The sequence below is a fragment of the Platalea leucorodia genome (assembly GCF_965183815.1).
Source record: "Platalea leucorodia genome assembly, chromosome: 8".
NCBI lineage: Eukaryota > Metazoa > Chordata > Aves > Pelecaniformes > Threskiornithidae > Platalea > Platalea leucorodia.
This window is the reverse complement of record NC_138830.1, coordinates 42645502-42672108: the sequence shown is the minus strand read 5'-3', so window position 1 is coordinate 42672108 and position 26607 is coordinate 42645502. Positions and strand designations below refer to the sequence as shown.

Here is a 26607-nt window from a genome sequence, read left to right as displayed (position 1 = left end):
CAGACTTCTTCAGCTCTCTGAACTTCTCTTTTAATAACCTGTCAAATCATCTGCCAGTACCTTCAGGCCTTATGCCTTACTGTGGCACTCAACTTTGAAGTCAAGTTTCAAAATAACTTTAAGATGCACCCAATTGAATAAACAATTTCAGAAGCAAGGAGAATAAAGATAAAAGTGTATCACAGTAATTCATTGCAAGGAGACATAGGTAACTTTCTGGGCTTTTATAGGAGTAACAATTTATAAGCTATTTAAGTCTTTTACATAATATTAGATTGCCATAATTATACACCAGCCAAAGGAGAGAGGCTCCTAAAGAATCTTAAAACATAAAATAACTCAAAATAAACTTCTGAACTCCATAAATCTTCACGAAGCCCTTCTGAAGTGTACTAGCCATCAGGATGCACACTAGAAGATAGCCTATAGTACAGCTCACACCACAAGATTTGTGGGGCTTAGGTAAAAACAAAGACAAGAACAACTTTATAGTTTAGATGTCATGGTATTTCAATGGAAAAGGAAAGACTTTGGTTCTAGTCTGCCCTCCAGACTGTTTACAGTCTTCATTCAACGACTGCCAAACAGAAAATGCAAACTCCCAACTGAGCAAGGCTATGGAGTAAAAAACCTGACATTCAGGGCCTGAGTGCTTTAACTTTGCCTGTGCAAGTTCTGGGCAGTAACAGCATCACCTCCTTCTCCTCTGCCATATCTGAACATAAACAGCTGCTGTGCTAGTTATTTTCACCCTTAGAGGTACAGAGACAGAGCTCAGCTGCTCATTGCCTTGTCTCTGAATCACATCACGTAGGCCGAATACAAGCACGTAACTCTTCAAACTGGGTCATTTTTAGGTATGCGTCAGTATCTGAAGAACTCTAACACAAAAATGTCAGCGCATGACTCATGTTTAGGCAACCACGAGAGGATCTGAATTGACTTCTTTGACTATTCTGTCTACATACTGTTTTAAGCACCAAAGTGTGCTCCTCAGTTCTTTTCCTTACTGAGTATTAATTCAAAGTATGAACCTGCACCCCAGCTCATCCAAAATACCATACAGAGGAAGATAATAAATACATCCGTAACAGAGACTTCTTTTGCCTTGTAATGCATTAGTGCAAGTAGTTGTCATAGATCCCAGTAAGGAAGATGTTGAGACTCCATAAGGTATTGATTAAAATACCTTTTACAAGCAATGAAATGAGGAAGAAAAAGGGGATGGCATAGATAATATTACATCTCTTCAGATGCTGAAAACCCAAGTTGTGCAGCATCAGACAGACCTCTAGTCAGGGCGTGGCATGCTGCCCATTTGCTGTCTGTAGTGAGGTTCACTGGCATTATGGTCTCTAGAGCTCTTTTAAGTTTTTCTTAGAAGTAAACAAGTCTATTAATCATTCCAACTGTCAAGCAAAAGGATGTTCACATGAAAACATGCTGCTTCACTTCAAGGTAAAAACAAGGACATGCCAGTAGTATCGTCACCAGGTGCCAAGTGAGAGCTGCCCACAGGCTTCTCCGTTACGATTAGCTGGCTAAGTTTATCCTGCAGCCAAGCGATATGTGCAGAACAGGACAGGCGTGCACCTACTCAGGTCAACTGTTATGTGGATCACTAACTCCCCAATGTACAACAGTCTCCCTGTAAGCATCACTACATGCCCTCTCCCACCTAACACCAGATGGTAGCAATACAAAGTATTGGGAAAGCAAGTAATGAAGGAAGAAAAAAAAAATAAGGAGGAGAAAGATTACGTTGACAAATTTAATAGGAAAGGTTAGAAGCTTCTTTTTTTGGAGGGGGGGGTAGGAGGGGGAAGTTTATTTATTTCAGTTAAATTTGGGCAATACAAAATCACTGGTAAGTTATTAGGTGTATCTAAAATTCCGTGTTCTCAAAAGGGGTAAAACACTATTGCATTTTTCAGCAGAGTCACTAATAAGCATCTACTCCATGTGACAGCACGGAACAGGTTCCCCAGCTCTCAGCAGCCACTGGTGTTACTAGTCAACACTGAAAGCTGAAGTCAGGATTTTACAGAAGATGATTTGGGAAAGGGAGAGTTAATCAGCTCCTGTGATCCAGGAGGAGCACCTAAAATGGTACTTGATACTCCACTCCCCACTGCAATTGTCCACCAAGAATCACAGTCTGAGCCTATACAATTATGCATTCTGACTGTACCATGTAAATGCATACCTTTTTAAAAGAGAAACATTTAGCAGAGGTCAAAAGTCCTGTTCACTTGATAAAATGAATGAGATGCACTAAAATTAGTAATTTGTATGACTGATGATTGAACGTGCATTTGATAGTCTTTATTTCTAGGTTTACATATACTCTACCTTCCAGATGTGTTCTTTAATATAGCAAGAGCATCTGGGTAGCCATCCATATTGTAATCTCCAATATGAAGTGTAATTGGAAATGAAATTTCTGTCGAAGATTTGTCATTTTGATATGGTACAAAGCCCCAAAGTGTGTCTTTATTTCTGAAGTCTTGCAAGACTGGAATCCACTGTAAAATAAAACAAAAAAAGAACAGCTAGGTAAGGAAATCAATTTTATTTATTTAAACAACCTACTTCTATTTAAAACAGCTGACATTTCTTTACTGCATCAGGATTCTTAACCACTTACAAATTTCCGAAGAAGAAAATAATAAGGATTATTTCCTACCTCTGTCACCAAATGAAAAAATTAATTTGAAGTCTTTTCTATGCACTAAATTATTCCAGAACAGAAAAAAATAGATAAGGTTTTAACAATAAAGGACCTGTGTTTTGGAATGTGTCCAGTGTATGGAGATATTCAGGAACAACTTCCCTGAAATTCAGGCTTGCCTGGAATCTGTACTAATCCTTAAGTGCAGGTATGCCCAAACCAGCAGGGCCTTGAGATTCTCAGTCCCTTTATTTTTCTTGGAAATGCAAACAACAGGCAGCATTAAAGCTGGCAGAGGCATGCACCCTCATTAAATTTGTGGACGACCCCAAACTGGGGGATAAAATCAATATGCTTCAAGACAGGACAGCCATTTAGAGGGGACCTAGAAAGAGAAGAATGGGCAAACAGGGACCTCATAACAAATTAGCAAAGAAAGTCCTGCACAGGGGAGTAAACCCCTGCAACGGTACAGGCTGGAGACTGAGCAGCTAGGTAGCAGCTCTCCTAAAAAAGATGCGTGGGTCCTGGTAAACAGTAAGCGAAAGCCGAGTGTGGCGGCTATGACAGCAAACAGCATACTGCACTGTAACTGCTGCCTGTGCTCCTGCTGACCGAGGCGAGTCATTATTTCTCTTTATTCAGCGCTTGTTAGTCTGCATCTGGATCCTGTGTCCAGTTTTGTGCCCCAGGGTTCAAGAACGATTTGAGAATACTGAATGTGTTTAGAGAAGGGTCACCAAGATGGTCAGGCATTGAGTATTTACTCAAAGGAAAGGCTGAGGCCACAGGGCTTGTTCAGCCTCGAGAACAGAAGATATGGGGGAGGCCTGATAGCGGCCTTCCGATACCTGCAAGGAGAGAACTGAGAAGACGGACCCAGGCTCTCTGCTGAGACACATGGCAGAAGAACAAGAGACAATGGTCACAGACTGACACGAGGGAGTTTCCAACCTTGTTTAGAGATAAAGATTCACTACGATGATGATGATAATTAAAATAGGAAAGAGGCCCAGAGAAGTTGCAGAATCGTTGTCGTTGGACGTTTTCAAGGTTTGACTGTACAAAGCTCTAAAAAATACGGTCTGAATTCAGCGTTGACTCTGCTTAAAGCAGGAGGCTGGATCTCCTAAGGTTCATTTCAGCTTGAATGATTCTATTATTCATGGATATTTAGAAGTTCAAGAGCTTCAATTCCCCTCCTTTCTCCCCAGCAGCACCAGATACTGAACTGTTTGATAAGAAGTTAAGATTAGAGTATCAAATTGAAAGTACAAAAGAAATGCAAAGTATAATTTCTCCAGGACAAGAAATAGAATGTATCTGCACTTACTTTCCACAAAGTGCTGCAGAGGTGCTAAACAGGAATTTATCTTAATTAAAATCGAAGTAATTTCACAAGTTGGTATGACGCTGAAGTACCAGGGTTAACATTTCAATGCTACAGAAAATTCAGTGCCATTTTTAAAGCCAGAAGTAATTTTATATGTCAACTAACTGACAATGTCTTCAAAAGGACAGAAGGGTGCCATCTTAAAGGATCACAATCACCAACATCAAAAGCACTTAACAGCATCTTAAATGTCTCTCATCCAAGCCTTAATTTAGCTATTTCAGGAACCAGAATGAGATCCCTGACAGCATCATTTCCTGCTGTGGCGAGACTCCCTCACTAACACAACCCAATCAGCAGCAACATTCCCACCACATGGCGATTGCATGCGACACGTGGACTGGTCCCTCGAGATTACATACAATCACATGCATATTAGAGAAGCCCCCCAAATTATTAAAAAAGTCCACTAAGGTCAGCTTTCTTTGGATATCACCAATGGCTTAGATGCCTGGAACAGTTCTGCCAGGCGCTGCCATATATTTAGCGCATATCTGCCTGTGGAAGTGTCGTGGTTTAACCCCAGCCGGCAACTAAGCCCCACGCAGCTGCTCGCTCACTCCCCACCGATGGGATGCAGGAGAGACTCAGAAGAGTAAAAGTGAGAAAACTCATGGGTTGAGATAAAGAAGCTTAATAGGGAAAGGAAAAGCCACACACGCAAGCAAAGCAAAGCAAGGAATTCATTCACTGCTTCCCATTGGCAGGCAGGTGTTCAGCCATCTCCAGGAAAGCAGGGCTCCATCATGCCTAACGGTTACTTGGGAAGACAAATGCCATCGCTCCAAACGTCTCCCCTTTCCTTCTTCTTCCCCCAGCTTTATGTGCTGGGCATGACATCGTATGGTGTGGGATGTCCCTTTGGTCAGTTGGGGTCAGCTGTCCCGGCTGTGTCCCCTCCCAGCTTCTTGTGCACCCCCAGCCTCCTCGCTGGTGGGGTGGGGTGAGGGGCAGAAAAGGCCTTGACTCTGTGTAAGCCCTGCTCAGCAGTAATGAAAACATCCCTGTGTTATCAACACGGTTTTCAGCACAAATCCAAACCACAGCCCCATGTTAGCTACTCTGAAGAAAATTAACTCTACCCCAGCCAAAACCAGCACAGTAAGTGACAACATTTGTACTGCAACGATCATCTACAACACTCTTGATGAAAACTCGAAATTGAAATTAAATATACTTTGATCCTCGCCTCCCCCCCAGCGTTATGCATGCCTATTTAGTTACTGTTAGCTGCTGAAGGTTTGGAAAAATCTAAGGAAAGAAACAGAAAATAGGAGAAGACTCTTAACCTGAGGGAAATTTTTCAAAGGGTTAGATTTCTTAGCACTTATTTGTCATGCAAAAGACAGAGGAAACAGTATTATTGCAAAAGACTGTAATTTTGAAAAACACTGATTGAAATCAGAACCATGAAATATAATATAGTTTTTACTTTACACGGTATCATTAACACAGTCATTGCAATGAAATCCAATTATATCCACCATATACTTTCTAAATATTCCCATGTATGGTAACGCTATTTTAAAGAAACAAAATTAAAAATGACTTTTTAGGCGCAAATCCGAATCTGTATTCTGTTTTTACTCTACTCAAAGAGTGATTCATAGAAAGCAATTTTAGAATCATAAGGTCTACAATGAAATGCAGAGATATAACACAATAGGTGAGCAAAACAGAAGCATCACCTATTGCTACCAAGCATGCTACAGAGTAAGGTTCATCCATGTCACTGAACCAGTTGTGGCACTTTTTATAACAGCAGTTGCAGAACATTTCAAAATCATCAGTCTTGTTCGATGTGTAACCAGAGCACACTCTAGCACCATAAATTCAGAATAATCCACACTTTGGGTGAAACTCATTCTGTATGTTTCTATTCTAAACAGCAATATTGTGTAACATAATGCAAAATTAATTGTTCCTGTGCCTCAGGACATATACTTCAGTACAGAAGACAAAAAATGAAAATATTTGTCAATAATATAAATCTCCTACTTCTTTTGTATTTGATAATCCAGACAATTACTTTAAGCTTTATGATTGCTGTTACCATCTTAACAGTAAAAAAGACCAAAACTATTTTTTTTCCTTTTGCTTTAAGATAGAAATAGGTGGGTATAATGAGGACACACAAAGCTATTTTTTGCTGTTTTCTGATCATATGATTTCTGTTACCTAGCTCAGATGAAAATACAGATTGAAAAGTGCAATGAGTGTATCTAAAAGAAAATTAAATGAACACATAAAATTCAGTCAGAGAAATCAAAGATTTACTACTTCTCCTTGTGTTAAATTCCATCGCATAGCACCACTAATATCATTACTTAAAACATTTATATAGATATTTTTCCTCCTTCAATTAATGACTTCGTAGACTAAAATAAAGATATTTTTCTTAAGTGCTTGGAAATTTGTTTTCAAACTCTTCAAATACTTGTTTTTCAACAAGTAGAAGAGAATGCTTTATTGCCCTGTGAAAACAGCATCTTTTTCATTTTGAAAAAGAGCTCAGGTACTTGAGAAAAATTTAAAACTAGTTGCACTCACCCCACTTAACTCAAGAAGGGCTCATTTCTTTCAGAGTCCACATTCTTCTATAACTTAGGAAAGGCAGTTCTGTTGCTCTGAAGCCTGTTAACAGGTCTTTGAGCCAAAACTGTGGGATTAACAAATCTCAATTTTTAAACTATGGCCAGAAACCTATGAAGCACAAAACCCCCATCCAGCCAGCTGCCCACTTCCAGGCCACCTAACGCAGGCAGGGAGCCAGCAGTGAGTCAGAAAGCAGCTGGAAATTGGCAGCCCGCTCTTGGCCAATACCTTGTCTGGAAACGCTAGGGTTTCTCCTCCTCTCTATGACAAACACTACCCCATCCTATAGAGAGATGAGTATCAAGAGTGGCCTGAAAGAACTGGCCACAGCAGCAGAAGTCCTTTTCCCTGGCGGCTCCCCCTCTACTGTACACATGCACTGTAGTTCAGCTGCACATAAAAAAATAAATCCAGTGATTTCAGGATGCATGAGGCTTTCAGTGCATACGAAGGTCACCTGAATTCTGCATACAGTCAAGAGGCTGCTATTGCATAAAAATAAAATTAAGCAAATTACTAAATACGTGACACCATTAACTCACGGTGTCCAAAGCCCGGAATACGGCAATCCCCAACATTGATTTAACAACATTGAAAAACTAACCAAAGCAGTAAAAGTCATATTTTCAATGCTGGACTGTGGCTCACAGCCCCATAGCTGCTTTGGGAAAGACGAGCAACATAGAAATGATGAGCGGATCTTGTAGAATCTGAGATTTATGAAAATTACAGCAGGTGCAATCCCCCCCCTTTAAACTGTTACAGAGGAACGAGGGAAAACTTCTAACAGTGACGAACTGCAGCTGATAATCAGTGCTGTCAGATATACCTCTCCAGCCTAGAGAATGACACCAAAGAGGCCTGTGGTTTGCTGTAGGATGCACTGCTGCATTCTACTTCAGAGCTGCTAGATTTATAAGAGGAATAAAGCTATAACCTTTCTATTGTACAGAGAAAGGTTATAAGAATCATCAAGCCTACAAAGAAACTCTCAAATGAAGGGACTGAAATAATACTGTTTGCCTCAGGAAACAAATGAAAAATCATACTGAATACGTGGCAAAATTAAAAGAAAGATTAGTAATCTCTAAGAATATCATAATATCTAGAGTTTCTACAGTAAAGAGTACCAAGGACTTTAAAGCAAGTTCCAGGGAGAACTCAGCCTAATTTTCAGAATCTAGATGAGAGATCTAAATCAGCTAGCAGATTAGTCTGTAGCTACTGCAGGTGAATTTAAAGAAGTCTGAGGTGTCCTAACACCTGCCACAATCTGAAACAGTGTATGGGATTCTGCTGCAGCTCTGACAGCAATTTGTCTGTTGCTACGGAAACATTCACATTCTTTTAAATTTTTAGTAGGTCTGTATCTCCTTAAGTCACTCATATGTATTTTGTTGGCCTTCACTTTTGCTCTATCATCCAAAAGAAGAAAATTTATCCGAGATATTTTTGTAATATTTACAAAGATTAAATCATTAAATAAAAACCTATGGTGAAAGATCATCCTTGAAGTAACTCTCCTAGATCTGCTTCGCTTTCCAGTAGCCATCCAGCTGTGCCAAAGACATCATGAGAAATACGCTGTAGACTGACAGACATCAAACAAGATCTTACCAGAACAACTCCAAAGCCTGAAACGCCATTGAATGCCTCTCCACAGCGTAATTTTTAGAACCACAAATTCTATGGATGCATATTACGGATTGCTATGCATGTCATCCCAGCGCATCATACGCCATCATGGAACTGCGTTAACTGTTTTTCATTTGGTTTCATCAAATGTCACAACAAACAAGCAGGAAAGACAGAACCAGGTCCAGTTACCGTAGTCAAAATATTTTTTGTAAGACAGTCATCTAATTTGTGATCAGTAAGTTTAAAAAAAAATAATCTGGAAACCAGAATTCTTAGCTACATTTAAGAATGTAGGAAAAAACCTCACAAAACCCTACAGCAAAAACTGAACAGAGATAATGGAGATATAGCATCTTCTACCTTTTCAATAGTAGACTTGCCATCTCTCAGTTTCCCATAGACTCCCTATAATTACCTACCTGTTCCACAAGGGATACCATCCCCTTGTTGAAACACATTCTGCACCACAAGGGCTCATTATTATTTCCCTCAAATTGTAAAGTGATTAAATAAACAAAAGGAATTGATCCTAGTCTGTTGCCACAAAGTTTGAGTTTATAATGAAGATAAACTTTAGTCAAAGCTCAGAAGTTGGGTCATCTGATCTCACAATGACCAAATTCAATGAAACTAAAACATTTCACTTCCAAATAAATATGGGAAGCAACATGTTTGAATAAATTTCTACCTGAAGGAAACATGCAAGACATGGGAAAAACTGCAGACATATGAATGAAGATACTGGTATTTTCCACTGTTTCAGAATGGAAAAAGATAAAAAAATGCTTTAGAAGAGAAAGCTCCATCACCTCTAGATGAGTCTAAGAGTACAAGAAAAGAGTATTCTAGATATAATTCTTTAAAAAGGTTAGGCGAGAACAAGTCATTATTGCATGCCATTTGATACTGTCATTTTTAATTAAAAAGTCATTCTAAAAATATGCAGGGAAAATTGCTTTAAAGTTTTTAGGTAACCCTTAATACTTTTTAATACTTTTTTCTAGCAGGATGAGAATCTGTTGGATTCTTCACTTTTTGTAATAAAATGACAATATTTGGCTGCTAGGTTTTTTTAACTCAAACATCATTAGCTTGGAAATTATTTTAAAATTGAAACTACAAAAGTGAAATTGCTAAATTAAGTATAAAAATTAAATATACTGATGAGTATCAAAGTATGTTAAAAATCTGATGTATTAGTACTTAAATAGCTGACCTCTGTCAAAAAAAAAATGAAATAAGGAACAGAAAAACTGTCTACATGCAATGTTACTTCAGAGCAGGTTACAATAAAAGACTCTACTTTGGCAAAATTCTGGTATTATGAAATCTGCCCACCCCTTTGCCTGCCACCACCACATCACTTCCTTCCAGAAACAGACCGGGACTGACAGATAATAGAACTTCTCTTTAGCACACTGCCCAGTCATCCGCTACTGTCAAGTAACAGCTTTGTATCTCTCAACGGTACATGCTATTTGTGCGTGGTTGCTTTTCTACAGTGAAATTACTTTCATTGAGAATATTTGCCTCAAATTTACTTGAGCAGAAAAACCTCAAATGTCTTTTACTCCTTATATTATCAAGAGTAAGGAACTAAATTTAGAGCTAGAGAGCAGTTGTCTTCTGACATAAGAGCACCCCGGCTACTCAACACTGAAACGTAAGCAGCCCATTACAGCAATATAACCAGTGTAACATGCTTATCAAAAGTCTGTGTTCTCCCCTTTGACCAGAAAGCAATGCAACTATCATGAATTGAGCATCCACTTTCTTTATACAAAGGCCCATAAATCAAACTCTATTGTAACAATGTGTATCCAGCAACACTATAATCCATTGCCTCTACTCTGTGTTCACAGGGAATTAATGTAAAAAAAAAACCACAAAAACAACAAAAAAAACCAAGCCAAAACCAAGCCAACCAAAAAACCCCCAAAACACAAACAACCAAACACAGCGTGCACAGGAAAACATGCATTTCTAAGAACAGAGATGCCAAGGTTAGAAGAGATACACTACCAAATTTAGAGTTACTCTTTCTTACACTGATGGTACATTCTATCCTGGTTATATTTCCTTCATTGACTGCTATCTGTGTGCTTTCCTTTCCAATACAGAGTGATTTTCTCACTAGTAGGAAAGTATGCTATAGCCTGTCTAGAAATTCTCATTCTTTAAACAAGAAAATCTACACTACAAACTGGGGCTGCAGACCATAACAAGAAGCACCTTATCAAAGTATGTACTGTTCCTTGAGCAAACAATACGTTCACCTATAAATTCTGAAATATAGATCAGAGAGGGTACTACTTGCACATACACAATAAAAATCTACTTTTAATTTGTCAGTAAAGGAATACTCAGTAAATCATAACCTGGTTAGAAATAAGTATGGCATACGTTACAAATTTCTGTAAGTACACTACAGTGGGTTTTGCTGTCAGCTATAAGCAAGTACTTTACAGGTCACCTTGGCCTTTAGGTTCACGCTGCTAAATATGATTTTAGTAAAAAAAATTTAAGGCATCAAACACGGGTTAATTTACTGTAAGCTGTAACTTCATAATAAAGAAGGGCACTGTAAATACTTAAAACAGATTAGCACACATTTTAAAACAAATGAATACCTAGTAATCTATTACATGAATTATGACCATGTCTCTCAAAACAAGTAGTGTTGTGAACAAAAGAAGCTGAAATAGTTTAATAGAAGCCCAATCCTGAAGATACATAGTCTAAATAAGTCTCCATATACCATTTGGAAATTTACTTAATGAATAACAATCAAAGACACAGTAGAAATAAGTGGTAAGAGGCGTGGGCTGGTTCAACTTGATAGGTGAGTGTGTGTGTATATATACGTATATAAAAACGATAAAATACCTCCCTAACTTAAACTGAAGCAGCTTATTTGAATTAATTAGATCTGTTTCCAACTCTTAACACAAAGCTTGTTTGTCATCTCATGCTAGGGCAGTTATGGTGCTTAGAATGCTGTGTTTTGCAATCAAGAAAGTGACTCATCAGAAACATCCCTAATTTTCTTGAGTAGAATTATCCATTATATAGAATTCTAGGTATGCAACCTCTTCCACCAAACCCGTATTTTTTTTAGACAGGCAACAAATAAGTAAATAAATTAAGTCTTTTATAGGCAATAATTACAGGTGAGGAAGTTTCATTTTTCTTTCCTGAAAAATTATTTTCCTATTTCATATTATTTCATAAAGCACAGTGTTTTCCTTTGCCTTTGCCATTCCAAACTCACAATACCTGATCCAATCCTAGCTTAGTTAAGTAGATAGCACTTTTTTGACATGTTGTATCTTCACAGACTGGTAATAAATGTTCACTTTGTCCATCCCCATCTGTCAAAGAGAAGAGAAGACTGTCAGCTTTGTATTTGCAGAAACCCTGCTTGCAAGAGATAATCAGCTGTGAATAATTTATTATTTTTTTAAATGTGAAAAATTACATAAGATAAACTAGACCTTTTCAATCCTTAACATAATCATCTAATTTGGGTCTTTTGTTTGAAGACTGTCTTTGTTGATGCATTTTCATCTTGACCCATAACACAGAAAAAGTTTTAAATTTTATTTCTGATGGTAATGTGATACATTTAGAAGAATAAGTGCTTCGTAATTTACTCAATGCCTGTGTTTAGTTCGGAAAAAAATGACCTTTTATATAAATCTACCATCACAAATCTACCAAACAAACTTATTTAATTTTCTAAACTAGTTTTAAACTCCTGTGCTGTCAGCAAGACTTTAAGAAGAGTCACGAGTTCACATGTAATATGTTAACCTATATTAAAAGACAAAAAAACAACACTAGAAAGTTGACTAACACAATGGCTAATAAATTCCAGGCTTACAGAATTAGGCAAACCTGAGTAGTTTACAGATGTTAAAAAACATTCTCTCAGCACCTTTAACCCATGTATTTCCAAAACCTTTAGTAGACTAATGATCTTTTAATGTTTAAACAAGCAATGCCTATTTACATCTAGAACTTTGATACACAGAGCATATAACAGGGGGAAGGGGAATCAATTTACTGCTCAGTATCTACTCCAGGAGAAATCCCTATGTTCACATTTTGACCTTGCAGCCCTGCCTAGCATGTTCAGAAACACACTGCCCTCGCACTAAGAGATAAGCCACCGCAAGTTACCTTGTATGGGTTGAGAAGGAAGAACAGAGCAGCAGCTCAATGGAAGCAGCCAAAAAGCAGCCCTTAGAATTGCTGCCTTAATGACCACCGCTGCAGGTCCTGATTATAACCAAACTGGACTTGCTAGAGAGATCATATGCCTCAGCCCAGGAAAATTTCAGGGAATCTGCTTTTCCAGGTTATGAAATCAAAGCTCATACTATAATAAAAAAATTTGTCTTTCCAAATTGCCCCTTTGCCCATACAGTTCTGAGGAGCTTGCTATTAATATTTTAAGTGGATTTTGTAAAGTTGCTTGATGAAGTCTCCTTAGTTAATATCCAAAACCTAGATCATCTGCCAAAGTCACTGAATCTCTTATTCATTTCCCACTATACTACTGACCACAGCCTAAACGTTCTGGCATACTTCACCCGTACTGTAAGAAATGCCTTCAGATTTTTATGAAGCTGAACCTCCTTTTAGTGCATGTGTATCTATCTGTCTGTGGATAGATACGTTTTCTAGGTTGCTCCCTTATTAAATAAGGAAGTCAGGAGATGGAAGGCAGGGTTATAAGGGGGAGGAGGAGTGATGAAAATATCAGACTTCCCCAAATATCTCCAAGTGCTAAAGCCAAACAGTCACCTTTAGTGGCTTCCTACACCCCATCTGCCTCATGAATTACTCTACCTCACCACTAAACCCCTCCCAAATTATCACAGCAGCTCTGTTATCAAGGATAAGTAATTTAGAAGTAGCCTAGGTTGTAGAAAACCAGTAAGTTTGCATCCAAAGAGATGGGAAATTACCCCGAAAAGAAAAATTAATAAAGCAACTATTGAATTTGACTAGTCTGAAATCAGCACCAATTTTTGAAGCTGTTTGTTTTCCTTCTGCATCATTCAAGAACAACAATTAAAACATGTTATTCACTTTAATTTTTGCTTACATGAACTAGAATAAAATCCTGTTTAGACTGCAGGCTTTTTCTAAACTTAAAATGGGAGAAACTGTTTAATTTGCAAATTATAAACTATGGAAATGTTGAAGGCTTTGCTAGAACAGAATTAAGTTGCAGAGATGTAGGTGTTTTGTGAAATAAAAAATTTAAATTAATCCCTAATCTTCTAATCACATTTCTACAGAAGTTTCAGTCTAAAGTCATTTTAGAAGATTTTCAATAACGCATAAGGACAAAGAATCTTCAAATACTTCTTTTCTTCCTCTTTACTAGTTAGAAAGGGACAAGGACAAGAATGTTCCCACTTTAAATTATGCTATGGAGCAGAGGAGAATATAAAATGTTTGATTCTACTTAAATTGCAAACATTCATCTTGTTATGCTGATAACTCAGTTTGATAGTTTTGGTAATTAATGTTCAGTAATACTGCAGTATATTGACAAGAACAACGTAGTTCTGAAGAATAATGAAACTCTAGGGCAGTAAGAAGGACGAAACTTTCACATAATTAGATATGAAGCCACCACCTTGCAGATGCAACTGTTCTAGATAAATTACAAGTTTAAGAGTAAGATTTGGTTAAAACAATTCAGTACAATCAAAGAATGAATAGAAGGTAAATATGCATCAAAAAAAACATACCTTTGCCCCTGCAGCTGAAAATAATATGATACATATTCCATATTAGAAGGACACAGTTTCCCAAGTTCCTTTGGCCAGAACCTACAGGCCCACTTATGTAACTTTTATTATAGGCTCATGTTTTCAGTTGCAATTTCTCTTCAATTTTTTGTTTGTTTGTTTGTTTTTTAAACTTAAAGGAACTGCAAAGGACTAACACTTATAGCTATGGCCTTAAACCTCAAAATACAGGATCTTTTTCTAGGAAGAACTACCAAAAATGATAGAAATTTTAAAAGTCGGACTAATATTAAAATGAAAACGTACGACTGAATAGCATTGCTGGTTACCAGTTAACAAATAAGACAGATTTAGCCACTAACTACACTTTCATGGACTCAAATACACTTTCATGGACTCAAAACACAAGTGGCAATTAACTTGGTATGTCTCCATGCACTGCTGTTTCAGATGAACTGAAGTGCATCTGTTACTGAAACAACTTATCACTCAGAATTCTTTATTACCATCAGCTTTTATATCTTTTTCACCCAAACTGATGACAGGAAGGACAGTTTTCCGCATATGCGGAGTGTTTCAAACAGAGAAGTATTGTCTTCCTGTATCTAAAGGTTCTCAGAGAATCCTTTTATTGACTACAGGAGCACTAGTACATTTTCACAATGCAGTGCTCAAAAGACAATTGCTTTATAAAGGTGTTATTTACTGAAATGCACCATTAAAATTTTCCTTTGATACACAGCTACTACATCCGAGGATGCAACATTCTGAAGAGAAGGAAAGAACTACAGAAATTCAGATGCTAAAATGAAATTGATACACAAAACTAAAAGCTACAAAACCGAAATGCAACTGCAGGCAGAAAAGCAGTGCATTTAAGATATCATCAGCTGCAGGATAATGAAAGTCTACTTGAACCAAAAATCTTTCACCAAAACGCATTTTGCAGAGCAATGAATGACTTAAAAAAAACTCCCAAAGGTTAGGCTCTCTGTTATTCTGTTTAAACATAATTAACTGACAATAATGAGCTATCATTTCCTACAAGAAAAATGATAATTTCTACCATATGTCATACAAGTAGTTAACGTACATGATACAGTTCAATTACTTGATAGGGAGAAGACCAGAGAAGATTGTCTTAGGAATATTAGTTGGATAACTGGATTTTAAACATGAGAAAAAATTGAATTCACGTCCCTAAAAGACTTGCATAGAACTTCAGCAATCCCAGTCCACGCTTTGTAAAAAAGTAAGCAAGTTCGCGTAGTAGGAGTAAACACAGACTTCATAAATTAGGGAAGACCACACAGATAAAGGCTCAGCAGCAGCTAAGAAAACAAACGATGAGTAAAAGATAAAGAACTGAGGTGGAGTTGGCTAAATGCTACCTTGAGAAATTAAGAGTTGTGTTGTATTTACTTATGAGGACACCATCAACAGTATGATCTAGTTTGGTTTCAAAAAGCTGTTTTTTATTCTCTTTACATACAGGCTGCAACAAATTTCTTTGCCTAAACTAAGCAAAATCAGTGACTAATTAACCAAACTTTTACATTCTTAGATCAGATATCTCAAAGGATGATTTATCAGTCTCCACTAAACCAACTGAACTAATCGTAGTTGAATAGCAGTTATAACATTAAACATTCCCATAAAAATGAATTAACGGACTATAGAAACAGCACAATATTGTATGCTAATTGCTTCTGGGTCACTACTTTAAAGACACATTTCATTAATCTTCAACGTAGCAAGAAAATGGCAGGTTTGTGTGTCCAAAATATGGTTCACATTCATCTCGTTACTAAAAGAACTTGGGCCTTTTCAGAGTGTCCCACTGAAATCCTTAAATTTCTTTAACCAATACAAAATTTTCCACTGTTTTAAGTGACAATTATTAAAACTCTTTATAATTGCAATTATTTATCAGAATTCTAGCCAACATCTATGATTTCGTCTAAAGACAGTACAAGCAGATCTTATAAAAAGCCTCTGCTAGCATACAGATAACAACAACGGAGGATTAATCATTTTTGCTATAGCAACCACTGCACTGCAATTACCATAGTGACATGAGAAGAATAGAAAAAGTAATAATGAAGAGCTCTTACTTGTTTGGAGCTATGTCTCAGCCAAATAAGTGCAAAATTCTCTAGTGGCCAGGTCTGCTCACCTTAATCAATTGAAATGCCATTTGTAATAAATATGTCACAAAGCATTTCTGATTTATTTTTAAAAGGGCAATACAAATTTGTCAATTGTTCACTGTCCTTTGAGTCAGGTTAACGTACCAGTCATTGCTATCATGTAACAGAGGGGAGTGCTACTTATTTTAGAGGTTCCAATTTAGACTACATACATAGGTCTACTACATTACCATAAATACATCGATATATATACACCTGCTTTTGCATTTTTTTCCATTAGAGTATACACACACATATATACATACACACACACACATACAGAAATGTAGTAGGCCTAACAGAGACATACATAAAGATGTACATAACCATACATTTGCATATCTTTCATGGAAAAAATATATCTTTATTATTTGAGTACTTCAGGAACGCTTGGTGCTAAGATTACACTAACATCTGTGACAGCTTCTCATGAGTCACCTAATTGTTATTTTTTCCAGCTCCACTTATCTAAATAATTTCTGCGTGATAGCTGTTGTTCAACCTGCTTAGTTTAAGAAAGAAAACCTTACCCCAAATTAGTTGCCTTTGGAGGTTCTCAGTCAGGATCTTATTCAAAGCTCCCCCCTTTTTTCAAATGACAGGTAAATACTCATGGCTGGATACAGTACTTCAAATAAAACTTTCGGAAGCAGGAAATAATGTTAGACAAAGTCATCTCTTGAAACAAAACATGTTTTGCTAAGATGTAGGTGTGATCAATAAATCAGAACCTTGGACTGCAGGAGTGCAACAGTGTACAAATAGAAAGGTGGGTGTAAATGAGAAGGCAGCAGCACATGTGGCATACTCCCAAGCTCGTGTCTCGACCTGACATTGTTCCAGAGTCTCATATGCACAAGGTTCAGTAAATGAGAAATGGCAGAGAGCGAAAGCACAGAGAAATAAGGAATCTTTTGAGACCTTTAGCAAATGGCAAGGCTGGCACATCAGCTATGAGGTACAGAAAAATGTCAAGAAAGAAGAAGAAAAGAGAGGCAGGCAACACCGAAATAAAGATATAACAGGCTTGTGGCTGTATATTGAACGTGTTTCTAGTCACAGCAGCTGTATCCCAGTGCCAACAGTGACGACGCTTGCAGCATGCACAGAGCAGAGTGAGCGCGCTATGGTATGTTCTGCTCAGTGCATCACACAGTTTGGCAAAAGCTACTTAGGTAGAAGGTAGTGCAATCTTCTAATGCATCTCATTTTACATTTTCATTGTGGTATTTTGATTTGTTGTGCAATGAAACCTCTTTCAGGCCCCATTAAAGATAGCCAGATTACAAACCATCATACCTTAGCTTCCTTTGACTTATGACAATCATTATTTCATCATTTTTGAAATGGAAAAATGAAAAAAAGGAGATGTTGAATTCTGACAAAGCATTTCTAGTAAGGCATTTTCTTTAACTTCAGCTCACTACATGCAGAATCTGTGTGATAAATGACTACCTTTTGAAGTATCTAAACATATGCAGACATAGCACAGTGGGTAAATGTAGTTACTCTGATAGTGTTATTCTAGTAATGTGAGATTTTGCCTCTTTATTGTTAGACCAGTGCAGAACGAAAAATACTGGAATGAAAATGAACATGAGCAGAACTCAACTCCTTTGCATTAAAAGTTTTTTCCTCCTACCAATTACTGTATAGCCACTCTTACACAGAACTGTTCCGCTGCAGGTAGGACTTTTTGATGGTGGTGGGGTATTATTCAACTTCTTTCAGACTGCATTTCATAAAGAACATGAATTTAGAATTATATCCCTTCATGACTCATACATGTTGTTTTAGTACCATATTCACTTCAATATTCTCTAAAAGTTTGTTCAATGAGAAAATAACTATTTGTTGTCATGATTATTCTAAATTAATGCCTGGAAGGTGGAAAAAAAATGATGCATTACTTTATTTCCTACCCACTGTTACAACAGAAGAAAGATTAAAGTCGTAATAGTACTCAAATAGCAAATTTGAAATCATAGCTATAAGTATTTCCATAGTTGTCAGAATAAACTGTTCCTCTATCAAAACACACACGTACATTTATAGCACTCTTCTCACTCACTTAGGAAAATTAATGGGCAGAAAGACCATTAAATCATTTCCCGTCCTTCGCCCTGGACGAACTGGAGTGATCTGGAATGAAGATGAAGATGATAGTGTGGATGATAGCGTGGATGATAGTGTGGATGATAGTGTGGATGGAGCCAGCATCTCTTCCCATAGATGATACTGATCGATTCCTTGCCTCTCTATCTGCTTTGCTATATATGCTGTCCCTCTACATTTATTTGCATGTATTTCTTAAGTCCCTGCACCCATTTTCTCCCATTATATTTATCCTTACTAGAAAGATTGCTCCACTATTGCCTCACACTAGTGCTTTGCCTATGAATTTGATGATAATTAGCAGAGTATTAAACAACTGGTGATGGAACTCCAAAACAGCAGCACGCTGCGGCTAAGCTAGCTATACTGGCCATTGCCTTTCATAACCTTGGCTGTACCAAAACCACAGAGTGTACTGCACTGCTATATCACTGTGCATTCAATTTATTCACATTTTCAAAATTTTAACTTTAACATTTGAACAGTTCCACTTTTCTTTGCAAAGATATCCCAGGGTTTACTAAAATCCCATTAATTATGATAGATCATTTGGGCTCATTAGCTACCTAACAGAGATAAAATTATCCTACATAAAGATTGCTTTCCATATTGCCATTGTTAAAAAACAAACACAACAACAAAAACCAGATTTCTATTTAGTACCTATTAAGACACATTATTCAGAACATCAGCGTGGAAAATGGTTACCAAAAACCCAACACGTTTAAATCTTTTTTAAACTGCAAAAATCATAGTATTCCAGTCTTCCCTTCAGATATTATATACAAAAGTGTTTATATTTGTAGATAAACAGTAAAAGATTTTACAAAAAAACTTTTACAAAGATTTTAGAAAATGTGTTAAACATTTCACAGAAGAACCTAGAGCACGGTTCAGCTTCTACCTTATTTCATTTACGGTAGATCTGTAAACCCATCCGTAGTTGCTAGATTAGGATCTAAGGATAATTAACTATCCAGCAGAGGTGTCTTTTAGTTACATATCAGCAAACAGCTTTGCTAGAACTCTTAAGAATACTTCTGAGTGGCAGCATAGAGCAAGAGAATTGGACTCTGGGCCTAAGACAGAGCCCGACTTTTAATTTAAAAAACTGCCATTACCTTTAGAACAGATTTTAAACCAAAATGATGCAACAAGGCTACCATTTGACAACATTTAAAGACAGGCTCAGTCTCACAATTAACAAGCGTGTTGTATAAATATGGTCAATTAGTTCTTTAAGACATTATTTACATTCAATAGTGTCAGCAGAATCAGGCCTATAGCACTTTCCCTTGGGTTGCAAAATTCTTATTTTAGTGCACAGAAGAAAAAAGTATTTTTTGGACTACAAACCCGACATTTCCTGTTCTCCGTAGCATGACACACACACTGATAAGCCACAATTAACTGAAAAAGTACATTCTAATAGAAAAATATAGGTTTTCACTAACCCTTGCAAAAATATATTTACATATAAATTAAGTTTTTCTTCTGTCCAAAAGCCTTCCAGAATTTTCAATTACAACCATTAAGATTTTACCATGTTTCATTAACCTTTATTCAAGTCATTTTAATTCATTTACATTTTGGCTTTATTAGTTTGTACAAGTGAAGAACTGATGAACATTTACTCAAATTATACCTTCTGAACAAGATTAGGGGAAAAAACCCAAAATCATGACAAACAAAATACGTCTGATAAAAGTAAGTTTGGCCTTGTACCATGCCTCGAAGCAACAGTCCTTAAGTGTGGCACTCAAAAGTAGATACGTGTGATGCAGAATGTACTGGGATAGCCAAAGTTTAATTTAGTTGAATTTATTCATAATTATTCCCATATATTTCAAGATTTATAGTCAAATAGATGTAACACCTTAAAGAAAAAAGTAAAAAAACCTTTCAGAGCTAAACATCTTTAGGTGTTCTTTGATTTAAAGTAGCTAACCAAAATATGAAAGAGAAACACACACTCAGGATAGTTTAGAAAAATAAAACTCACCAAAATCTGCAAACACGGACTGTCCAACAACTTTGACACCATGAGGCGTTTCCTTACTTTCTCCAGCTTTAGAAAAGTTCCCATCCTATCAAATGGGACAAAGACAATGGAAAAACTGAATTGCAGACTCAGTGATAAAATTTGACTTTTGAACCAAAGAAAATACATGTCAATAAAAAAGTGCTTAAGCAGATAATAAAGAGACACCTCGGCTATGGAAAAAAATGCACTCTGAAAACTGGGACTGAGTTTTTGCATTTCTAATCCTTCATGGAATCTTACAGAAATCCAGTAATAGTAACATTCAGATACAATCATCCATATATTTGGCAGTGTTATGATGAAGAGATTGGGTTATTTCAGCAACATAATCTAAGTCATAATTAAGTGATTATGAATACTAATGCGCATTTATGCATATTGACATGTGATTTTATAGATATATGTAATATATAAAAACACACCTGCACACCTTTTAAAAATAGCTTCTGATTTTCCTTCTAATTAGGAAATAACTTGATTTTACATTAGGTCTGGTTTAGGTCTTGTTTTACTAATCTATTATTAAAACCTAGGCCTGCAGAAAACAATATTCCAGTATTTCATCAGAAAGACAAAAGACGAGTGCTGGATCCTTGTTTATCGTAGAACTGGATCACAACTCGAACAAAACCATTTAAAACATTAAGTTTTGGTAGCCAAGTAAGGTGACCTAAGGCCCACTTTTCTAGTCGTTGCAATCAGCTCCTGTAAAGCGCTACGCACGCAAGTATACGTAAAGCCACTGAGACAAACGATACATCATAAATCACCACGCTAGGTGTCAGTAACCTCTTAGAACAGTTGATGACACACTAGGAGTCCTGCTAAGGTGTACGAAGGCAGCCTCACTGATTTACTTAGTAGTCATGTGAAAAAATCTGCAGAGGAACTTATGCCAAGTAAAAGATCGCCAGTGATATTCTGCAGTATAAATGCAACAGTGCAGTTAGTGCCTCAACATTGGTTCCACTCATTCCTGAAAAAGAGATGACACTGACTTTTTTAAACTTCTCCGTGTTTTAACAGAACAGTTATTTGGGTTTTCTCTCTCACCTTATTTACCCATGTCTCGAACTGAATGTTTTGTGAATTTGGTGATATAGTAAGGAACAAATCTGCAAGGAAAAACATAAGAGAAATTAAATATTTAATGTTAGACTACACACACAAATATCACTCAATAAAGATATATAAAACTTATTTTAAAATACATTACCTATATTTTATAAGTTATAAATATATTATATTCCAGTGCTGTTTAGATGTATACATATTAAGCAAGAAAGATTAAAAAACAAAACCCCCAAAAACTGTTTTCATCCCTCATACTCTTCTGTATAAATAAATATACCTTCTGCACTCAACTTCCACATTTGTATAGTTTATACATAAATTAAGTTACCCTCATACAAGCAAGTTAAGTGCTGGAAGTTATATATGCACACTGAAGAATATTTCTTAAGAGTAAAGACAGAGTCAGACCTCAAAGCTAGCAAAAAAGTATACTTAGTTATATTTTTAGTAAGTCAAAATTAAAAATAAAAACCCCACCAACCATCCTTTTATTTTGGATATGTTGAATTAAGCAACAGATATACTGTTGACAGGAGGAGAAAAGGAGACGGAGAAATATTTCAGGCTTCCTTTACACTAAAATTCTCTTAAACATCAAAACAGTGCAAAAGAGTGCTTCAGAGGATTTATCTGACAATGCCTACTTAAAAAGGAGCTTATTAATTGCTATTTAGGAAAGCACCCAAATCAGGAAAATGGGAAGAAAAAGCTTTATAAAGGAGGTTAAAAAAAAAAAAAGGGGGGGGGGGGTGGTTAAGGAAAAAAAAATTATGAAGTCCAATGTCAAGAAGTCTAGATTTTAAGAAAACTACTGTTTTAGATTTAAGCACTTGTTTTCTTTTTCATTGTCCTTCTTTCCCCCAGCAATTTAAGATATCACTACTTGAGTTAGAACACAATGGTTACTTTGTAGGCAGGAAAAAAGTTATTACAAAAAAGAGAATATTAATGCCCTACCCTGAGGGGGTTTACTGAATAAGCAGGTGGACTGCTGCACAGGGACTTTCAAATGGCACAGTAAGGGGTATTGTCTTCCACGGGGCGGGGGGGGAACACCCAACCAAACAAAAAACCCACCCAAGCCATAACACCCCCCCCCCCCCCCAAACAAACCAACCAACCAAACCAAAAAACCACATACACACAAACAACCCCAACAAAGATCTTGTTTACAGATTTCTCCCCTGCCCCCCCCCCCCCCCCCCCCGAGCTTGAAAGCTGTACCATTTATTATGTACCATCTTATTCCCCTAAATACCTGAAATGGCAATTTCCTTTAGAGCATGCACATGAAAAGCATGATAGTGTGCTTCATTGGAATGAATTATATTGATACTTAAGTATTTCTTGAAGGCAAGAGACAGAAGTAATGGAAACAATCTGAAGATATCATAGATGTAACTTAGAAAAAAAAAATATAAACTTTCAAATTTTAACTTTGCATGTAGAAGGAAGTTTCATAGAATCATAGAATCGTTAAGGTTGGAAAAGACCCTTAAGATCATCGAGTCCAACCATTAACCTAGCACTGCCAAGTCCACCGCTAAACCATGCCCTCGAGCACCACGTCTACCCGTCCTTTAAATACCTCCAGGGAGGGAGACTCAACCACTTCCCTGGGCAGCCTGGTCCAATGCCTGACCACCCTGTCGGTGAAGAAGTTTTTCCTAATACCCAACCTAAACTTCCCCTGGCGCAGCTTGGGGCCATTTCCTCTCATCCTATCACTCGTTAATAGGGAGAAGAGACTGAACCCCACCGCACTACAGCCTCCTTTCAGGTAGTTGTAGAGAGCAATGAGGTCTCCCCTCAGCCTCCTCTTCTCCAGACTAAACAACCCCAGCTCCCTCAGCCGCTCCTCCTAAGACTTGTGCTCTAGACCCTTCACCAGCTCCGTTGCCCTTCTCTGGACACGCTCCAGCACCTCCCTGTCCTTCTTGTAGGGAGGGGCCCCAAACTGAACACAGTACTCGAGGTGTGGCCACACCAGTGCCGAGTACAGGGGCACTATCACCTCCCTGGTCCTGCTGGCCACACTATTCCTGATACAAGCCAGGATGCCATTGGCCCTCTTGGCCACCTGAGCACACTGCTGGCTCATGTTCGGGCGCCTGTCAACCAGCACCCCCAGGTCCTTTTCTGCCAGGCAGCTCTCCAGCCACTCCTCCCCAAGCCTGTAGCGTTGCATGGGGTTGTTGTGACCCAAGTGCAGGAACTGGCAATGAGCCTTGTTGAGCCTCATACAGTTGGCCCCAGCCCATCGATCCAGCCTGGCCAGGTCCCTCTGTAGGGCCTTCCTATCCTCCAGCAGATCAACACTTCCACCCAACTTGGTGTCATCTGCAAACTTACTGAGGGTGCACTCAATCCCCTCATCCAGATCATCAATGAAGATGTTGAACAGGACCAGCCCCAGTACTGAGCCCTGGGGAACACCACTCATGACCGGCCGTCAACTGGATTTGACTCCATTCACCACCAGTCTCTGGGCTCGGCCGTCCAGCCAGTTTTTAACCCAGTGCAGAGTGCACCTATCCAAGCCATGAGCAGGCAGCTTCTCCAGGAGAATGCTGTGGGAGACAGTGTCAAAGCCCTTACTGAAGTCCAAGTAGACAACATCCACAGCCTTCCCCTCATCCACTAAGCAGGTCACCTTGCCATAGAAGGAGACCAGGTTAGTGAAGCAGGACCTCCCTTTCATAAACCCGTGCTGGCTGAACCTGATCCCCCGGTTGTCCCGCATGTGCCACGTAATGACACTCAAGAGGATCTGCCCCATGACCTTCCCCGGCACCGAGGTCAGGCTGACAGGCCTGTAGCTCCCCGGATCCTCCTTCCGACCCTTCTTGTAGAGGGGCGTCACATTTGCTAACTTCCAGTCATCTGGGACCTCCCCGGTTGACCAGGACTGCTGATAAATGATGGAAAGGGGCTTGGCAAGCTCCTCTGCCAGCTCCCTCAGTATCCTCAGGTGGATCCCGTCCGGCCCCATGGACTTGTGAGCATCCAGGTGGAGGAGCAGGTCGGTGACTGCCACCTCTTTGACAACTGGGGCTTCATTCTGCATCCTATCTCCATCTCCCAGCTCAGGGGCCTGAAAACCCTGAGGATGACCAGTCTGACTATTAAAGACTGAGGCAAAGAAGGCAGTTTGAGCAATAGTGTTGATTACTATCAGATATAAAGCAGAAAAATATTTAAAAATCTAATACATTCACAGGGAAAAAGAGAAACATGGAACAACAGAAGCCTTAACTCACTTTCCTACAGGCCAAAATGCCACTAAGTCTTTGAAAAGAGTTTTTGAGGTTCAAATAAGTATTTCAAGCAGGGTTGTAGTATAACCATGCTGTAATTTGTACAGCAATTTGCAACTAGTTATGGGCTATGTCACATCCAGATTATGCCACAATAGGCTCTTTAAGTGTTATACTTAAATACACAGCAAATGACCCGCATTTGCTTAGCAAACACAACAGGTTGCCTAACCTTCAGCAGACATTTTGTTGGCACTATAACTGTTTTCCCACCACACCTCTGACTCAGTTTCACGTACTGCAGAGCTGACCTCTCACCTTTAATTGCTAAGTCGGTCCTCTCTCTCTGCCCAGTCCTCTATGCAAGGAGAGATCTTGGGGAGTATTAACTCAGCACTCCCACTGGTAATGCTATGTTTATATATGTTTTGTGACTCTGTCCCAGAATTAGACAAAATGGCATAGCTGCCAACACAAGACATAATTCACCCAGTATTATTATGTTAGAAATTCAGCTCTGAACAGCTGGTTATTACTAGGTTAAATAAATGCATCAAGTTTTTATGCAACACAGTTATGCTTCTAGGGTGGAAAAAACAAACACAAAAGGCAGATATGAGTTATGCTGGGGGGCTTACAAAGTCCTTAGCTCTACATTATTTATTTAAGGTTAAAACAAAGTTCATTAAAAATAAAACCAGCAAAAATAAAACAGCACTGTTTCTTGACTAATTTAACATGCGATGGAATTTCATTTAACAATTATTCTTAATTTAAAAACCTATAGTAATGCAGCATGCTATGATAACTTCTCAGTAAAAAAAAAAAAAAAAAAAATCTTTTCTTCAATGGGAAAATGCAGTACCACCTACAGTATCCTTACAGTAAAGCTTTTTGAATAAGGAGACATAAATGTCCTTAACATCTTAATGAGAAATCATATAAGCACTACTACGAATTGAACTATCTGTAAGTAGTAACATGTCTTGTTTTCATTTGAGCTTTACGGAGTAAATGTATTAGTTACAGCTCCTCAGAGACCATAATGGCCATGTTTGAGTCAAAAGACACTCTGTATTGTTCATCCCAGGCAGAGCTACAACAGGCCACAGAAAGTCAGGCACTCAACATGACTGGGCAACAATGACAGCAAAGTAAACTGCAAAGTATACTAACCCTAATTTTGAGACGCAGCCATTATGAACTCACTCAAGTATTAGTGAATTACTTGTAACAGGGTATGTATGGTTACTGTTTATTACACATACACACCTATTTTGTAAAAGCATGTAACAAACAGAGAGACATTTGCAATGGATTTTTCTTACGCATTGAAAAAAATCAATTTTTTCCCATTCTTCATCTGAAGCATATTATATTAGTTGTTTTTCCCTCCTCATTTAATCTGATTTCATAGTAAGTGTATAGAAATATTCAGAAATATGACTGCACAGGGAGTTGAAATAATATAGGAAGGCAAGGAACAACAGGCATATAAGTTCCCACATGTTAGGACCGGAATCAAAAGTAGCTTTAAAATAAACATTAAACTCTGAGGGGGAAAAAAAAAAAAAAAGGGCATGAGAGAACCACAGCGGCTGGGATGTCACACAACTTAACAAAATCAAAGAATACATTTAGCTATCTGCAGTGTAGGAGGAATAAATCAGGATGCTAAATGCAAGTCAAACTACAAAGAGCTAACAGAAAGATGATAATTTAAAACATCTAAAACATTTACTATGTTAAAAATGTGGAGGTGCTTATAGATTTAGTGTCTTTTTTCAGCTGCTGTACAAACCAGGTATTTTAATGTGAACACTTGTTCCACATTTTGAGAGTAGGAAAAGAGAGCTATGTTTT

General features: G+C 37.9%; 1 protein-coding gene across 3 annotated transcripts in view; it reads right to left on the bottom strand.

Annotated features, from left to right (window-relative positions):
• ITFG1 (integrin alpha FG-GAP repeat containing 1) overlaps positions 1–26607 on the bottom strand; it is an 85995-nt gene that overhangs the window by 35233 nt on the left and 24155 nt on the right. For all 3 annotated transcript variants that reach the window (XR_014228940.1, XM_082319123.1, XM_082319124.1), the window contains exons 7-10: positions 21467–21528; positions 20372–20456; positions 11574–11668; positions 2353–2525 (exon numbers count right to left, since the gene is read on the bottom strand). Coding sequence is in view for 2 of the 3 variants with exons in the window: in XM_082319123.1 (XP_082175249.1) it covers positions 2353–2525; positions 11574–11668; positions 20372–20456; positions 21467–21528 (415 nt within the window). In the remaining variant the exon portion in view is untranslated. The remainder of the gene's footprint in view (positions 1–2352; positions 2526–11573; positions 11669–20371; positions 20457–21466; positions 21529–26607) is intronic.